We start from the raw sequence: 6,286 nt of genomic DNA, 5'->3' as shown, positions 1-6,286 counted from the left end.
GTGAGCACAACTCCAGAAAAAGAAAGTATGGTAATTAGCAATCAGAGTATCAAAGTGCAGATCATTTTATTGGTTGAGCATTTTCCTCTCGTACAAAACAATATAACCCATTATGTTAAGCTATGATAGTAATAATATAATAATCTTTATATTGTGCCTTTCATAGTGGACCACCTTCACAAAGCGCTTTACAAGATACGAGACAAGGGTGGGTGAACTGTGCATCAGCTGAAGAGTCAATAATAACAACAACATCTCACCCCAAAGACAAAGCACAAGGAGGGCAAGTGACTTGCTCAGGCTCACACAATGAGTCAGTGGTTGGGCTGGGATTTGAACCAGGTACCTGCTGGCTACAAGCCTGTTTCTTTAACCACTGGACCACACAAGCGCCTATGCCTAAGACATCTACATTTCTGTGTGTGTGTGAAACATTTAGGGAATTAGCTGATCCGACAGTTATAATCACCCTGACACACATTTCTGTTGCTGTTATCAGTGTAATATACTGAAGAGGGTTGGTCTGCTTGATTTAAGATCAATTTGATCGCCTTATACCTTGCTGGGATAAGCCACAGCTGGATTTTTTTTTTCACCACCAAAATGTAGTAAACCCCTTAGTGGTCTAAACGTATCAAGTGGTGACACACCAATGGGGAATTTTATTCACCAAAAGATTTTACTCTAAGTACTGTGATCTACCGGATCTTCCAAATTAGTATAGGTTAAACATTATTCCACAATTTTAACTTTTTGCGAAAATGGATACCTATATATATATATATATATTATCAGATATATAACGCGCCAATATATATATATAAATATATATATCTATATATTATAACCCCCTCTCTGAAAAGGTGTTAAATGTGATTGAATAAATCAAAAGGGCTTTATATAAAGACCTTTTTTCAACATGTACATGTACATATATATGACATGTTTTAACTTAGGAACCGTACTAAAACATCACAGTAAAAAAAACAAAACACCTTTAATAGATCTTTACCTGAAATGTAGCATCCCCTTTTAGCTAATGCATTCAAATGCATCTAAGAACATGTCTCAACAGGATTCCACTTCAAATGAATAGGGAAATACTCAGAACTGCCCTCAAGTAGGCAGTGATAATCTTAACACATGACTTATTTATTGTTTTTCATTCACAAGGCAATATTTTAATGATGTCAAAATGGAGATAATCAAACCTTATCTATATGTCCTTTTCAGATAATGTATCTGTTTTCCTGTTTTTTTCTGGGTAAATGTTTTGGATAACATTTATAATATTAAACAATTGTTATGTTTGTACAGCAACACCTGCATCCCTCAGTCTGTCCTCCAAGAAGCTGTGCATTCACTTGGTGAACACTGTGTGTCATTTGGATACTAAGGAGATGAATTTTATTTGTAATATTTTATTACAGCACTGAGGAATCCAGCTTTTAATTACCTCCTGTTTTATTTATTTATTTATTTTTTAAAGGAGGCATTTTTACAGTAATGTTACACAACTGAAAAACAAACAACTTGAGAGTGCTAAACAGACCTTGAACGATGCTACTGAGTATTGAGGCTTTTAGGTTTCTAAATGTTTACGTCTAAATGTTAACTCCAAAAATAGTCAATCAGTATTTTCACATCCCAGTCTGGGGCCAATTTTAGGTGAAAAATTGAGCTACACTGTAGCTATTGTAAAACAAAGGGCCTTGTGGTAATTGTGGTAAAAAGGTTTTGTTAAAACGTATTGATGTTTTATTCGAATGATTGAAATACTGTACAGGTATTTTTGATTCTCCCATTAATGTTTTACATGCTTTTTATTTCTGCCCATATCATACTGTATTGATTCCAAGGTCTATTAAATTACACATTAAAAGATCACGATGTCAGTACTTAGCAATGCAATAAAAAATACCAAAAAAAACATCGTCAGTAGGGTAATAAAGGTATACAATGACTAAAGCAGTGTAAGCACTCAGTGTACAGAGTCCAGGACTGGTCTGGCATGTGGAAAATGCTAGCTAACTCGAACAATTGCAAAAGGCCTGCGCTCTGGGACTGTATCATAAACTAAACTGACTTTAAAGAATGGGATCAGGGAAGAAATTCAAATGTGCCTTGTTTGAAATCCTGCAGTTTTCAGCCCTGTGCATCCCTGTTTTCATAGTCATTCAGAGGTTCGCCTCCATCATCAAGCGGGTTAAGAAGGCACAGGGGCAAAACGACGGGGATGCAAACACTGCTTACTGGCTTATTGTGGCTTCCTCTATTGCTTATGTCACATCTGTGGCCTTGATTATCTGGGTTCCTATGAAATACATGATAGCCAAAAAAAAGTTTTTCAGTGAAAGGAAGAAGTGGTAAGTCATTTCTCTTGTTTCTTATTTCCAATTTAAATTTTTTGATCTTTTTTTTTTTAATCCTGTAAATAGACATTTTCAAGTCTTTAATTTGAGACTGAAAGCTGCTTGAAGAAATGTGGATTTTCCATGGGAAGTTATTCAAGGTAATAGTTCTTCCTCTATGACAAGTGCAAGTGTCCTATACTGTTACCTTCTACAGTATGTGCTGTTTACATGTACTGTATGCTTGTATACGCAATTGCCCTACTAAGGAATATATGCTAGATTCTCGTAGCTCTTTACACCATAACTAGAACTAAACAACTCACACATCTGATTTAGGGCCATATCAACCACATTTTTTCTGTTCACAAAGTCCTAAAATCTGATACATATTAAATTAATTGTCTGCAAACTTTGTGTTTTAGGAGACCAATCCTTCTGGTGTATGTGATTCTCTCAACATTGCCCTGCTTTGCATTCCTAATAGCCAGCATGGAGGTAATGTACAGTACCAGTCTGTGATTCTACTTAGTTTACAACTAGAATTCCTATTGGAAGAGTCATCTTTACCTCCACTATTGCAATTTTTATGTCATATATAATTAAAATTAGGGGCTGCTTTTTAAAACAGACAATTTCCAAACCCATTACTTTATGCATAGAACCAGAATAAAGCAAGCAAGGAAACAACATTATCGGTAACCTGAACAAATCATTTACTATTTGAAATGACTCATCTAAAGCACAGCACATCTGGTCACATGTGAAATAAACCCATCCCAGTTCCAAGTGCATTAGCTTTATATTCTACCTGAACTCTTTTAGCACTGACCTATATATAAGTCGTGGAAAGACTGAGAACAATTTAAAACAGCAGGCTGTAAATCTATTGTTTGTTTTTTTCAGTTTAAGACATGTAATTAGTTATCCTAGTGTGGTCTTTCTGTGATGTTATTTAAGCATTGAGTTGATCAAACTATAACCTGTGGTGATAAACCACAGCTGGATTATTTTAGAATATTTCACAGAACCAGGAAATCCACTTGATTGAATCAACTACTTATTTTTAGTGTAGGGGTAATTCTGGGATAACCGGAAGGTGGCATCTCCATTCCTTTTTCTGTTACACGGCAACACAATATAACCGACTGAATTAGGACTCATTGAAGCCTGCCCAGTAGTTTTGTTATTTAGGTTGCTGCTTCTCCAATAAGGGGGACATAGTTTATAAACATTTAACAAGTCGCTTACTAAAATCTTAACAAATGTACTTTTTTTGTTCATGCTTAGTTATCTACTTATAATAACCTAATACAAAAGGCCAGATAAAACGGTTCAGCAAAGCACGTGGATTGGGGTTCAATTTTAGTTACTGTAGCAATAAGGGTTTATTATACATTTTTATTAGTTTATTAAAAGATTATACATTCTGAAAGGGCATGCCATCTCCATATATAAGTCATCATGTTTGTCTGCTTACAGATGAATGATTGACAAGTTTACGTATACGTTTGTCACCTTCCCGCCTGCAATTTTGTGGACGCTTTGATATAAAACCTTTCTATGCATCAAATTGTGCCTTGCCATGAATGGTGGACAGTTTGAGCACTTGAAGTAATAGTACTGAAGACCCTTTTTGAATCATACTGTATGTTTACTAACTGTTAATAGTTAATAAAGTTAAAATGATAATATGATCATGCACACTAGAAGAGTTGTTGATCATAACTTTTTATGTTAGCTTGTTACTCCTATACAGCCACATCTTATGAATATTTATTTATTGCCTTTTTGTACCTGTAGTTTACCCTTTTCATGTTCTTGAGAAACATGCAATATCGTGTCCTTTCAATACCTGTTTTAAGTACTAAGATTATACTTCCAGCTTCTTTTTTTGTGTGTGTATTTGTGACTCATGTATTTTGAGGTTCTTTAGGTTCTGCATTGAAACATTATGAATCCTGTACATTGTGCAACCATTGTCTGTTAGGGCTTTCACCTTTTTGATGTACTGTATGTTTTTTACAGGTGCAGATAAACAGTAACTTGGAACTTCATCTGTACGATACCCTCACTGAGCTCCCTGTCTCCTTGGTTATCTTCTCCCTGATTTGCGTAGATGTAATTGATAGACTTCGGAAATGTCATCTTACAGGGCAAATGCAAGGCAAGTTAAGCGTGGTGACCTGTTTGATATAATTATGTATTTTTCTGTATGACAAATTATATGAATGTGTTATAGTAACGATTTTAGGGAAATAAAATCTTCCACTGCACTAACATCCCCAGCATTAAGCTTGCCAGCATGCTATATGCTTCTTAATCCACCCTAGTGTATCTCCCTAGTGACAAACCCAAAGCAACCCCTTTAACAAACAACGAAACACACTATCAATTAAACAGGTGCCCCTCCCAAACTGAATGAGTCATTTTAATTTATTTCTGACATTTATCTTTTTAAAAATATCTATTTTTACAATCATTATAAGTGGCTATGTTTATGTGGTAATGTTGCTATGATATTCAGCTATCACTTTACATACAGTAGAGAGAGTAGGTGAAAAGACACACTGTCACATGATCTGAATAGAATGAGGAAGTCTGTTTAATTAGGCTGTTAGGATTCTCCAGGTAAGCAAAAAGCAGGCTCAGAGGCCTGAAAAGACAGATACAGAGAAAATAACAATAGAACCAACCAGAATTATAAACATTTTATATAAGGGAAATGTAACAAAAACAAATAATTCTATTCAGAATTCAAAAGCTGTAGAAGTATATTTTCACTTCTTTTTTTTTTTTTTAAATAGACAAAATAGTGACCATATTGTTGTTATTGTTTCTGTTAGCTGCAGAGACTGAAAGGGATGCTGGGATTCCTAGTCCTACTCTGACACATCTGGAGCAAGTTCCAACTGTATCTGGGCAGATTGATGGAAATGAAAACGAAAATCATGGAGCTACAAGATTAGCAACCAATGGATCTGTGACAGGGGGAACAGCACCGGAGAATCGGGAAAACCGTTACAGCATCTCAGGATACAGCTCCCACACAGCAAGCTCCAGTTACTACACAACACAGTACACACCTCCTGGGCATCTGAAGTTTTTGTCCACTAATGATGCAAGGGCAGAAATATTTGTTGATTGTTTTGTGTTCTGGTTTGATACCATAGAGCTGGTGAGAGTTGCTGGTCTTCCCCAGGTTTTCAGGTCTGGATGGGTTTATCCAATATATATCTTTAGCTATATTTCTCTATTGAGGTTGATTGTGAAACCCAAAAATCCCGTTCTGAGTTCCTTGGGAGTGTTTTTGCAAGATATTCCCTTCCTCTTCCTCCGAATAGGACTGATTGCAGTATTTGGATATGTCACTCCTGTGATATACCTTTTTAAAAATCTTTTGGTATTTTTGGCTTTCATTTATTTTAACTTCATGACAAAACTTAAGCTCTTCAACACTGAGAGAATGTTCTAATGACAAGGGAGTTACAATACCACCGCTGGTAATTTCTTCATCATAATTTTATAGCATTGTAAGTTTTGTATTTATACTATGGAGGGGAAAAAGGTAGAACATTTTTTCTTGTGTTGTACAGGGATCATGATTTTAGCTTATAGTGATAAGGTCTCATTTCGGTTATTGAGGAACGAGGACTTCTTTTTGAAATCCTGTGCCATTAGCTTTGTCACATATTCATCAGTAATAGTTAAGAATTAATTTGTAACACTTGGTTTCAAAGAAAAGTTTTGTTAAGAGGTTTATCATTTTGGTTCTCTTATTAGGTCTTATACACACACAGCCGAGATACGGTTGTGAGTTCACCTTTTGCTCGTAACGTGGTTTAAATACACACATAGTTCTATTGCAAAAGGCAGCAACAACTGTACCAGTTAATCCTGTTCAGAACAAGTAGCGAGTTTGGTTATCAATTCAG

General features: G+C 35.5%; 1 protein-coding gene across 1 annotated transcript; it reads left to right on the top strand.

The window, feature by feature from the left end:
• Positions 1–2,094: 2,094 nt before the first annotated feature.
• On the top strand, positions 2,095–5,826 carry LOC121307728 (transmembrane protein 236-like). Its single transcript, XM_041239985.1, has 4 exons — positions 2,095–2,366; positions 2,777–2,849; positions 4,380–4,518; positions 5,204–5,826. Exons 1-4 carry the CDS (start codon positions 2,095–2,097, stop codon positions 5,824–5,826), a joined length of 1,107 nt encoding a protein of 368 aa, XP_041095919.1.
• The last annotated feature ends 460 nt before the right edge of the window (positions 5,827–6,286 follow it).

Source organism: Polyodon spathula, chromosome 3 (assembly GCF_017654505.1).
Source record: "Polyodon spathula isolate WHYD16114869_AA chromosome 3, ASM1765450v1, whole genome shotgun sequence".
NCBI classification, from domain to species: domain Eukaryota; kingdom Metazoa; phylum Chordata; class Actinopteri; order Acipenseriformes; family Polyodontidae; genus Polyodon; species Polyodon spathula.
Note: the sequence above shows the minus strand (reverse complement) of the source record. Positions and strands in the feature narration are given on the sequence as shown.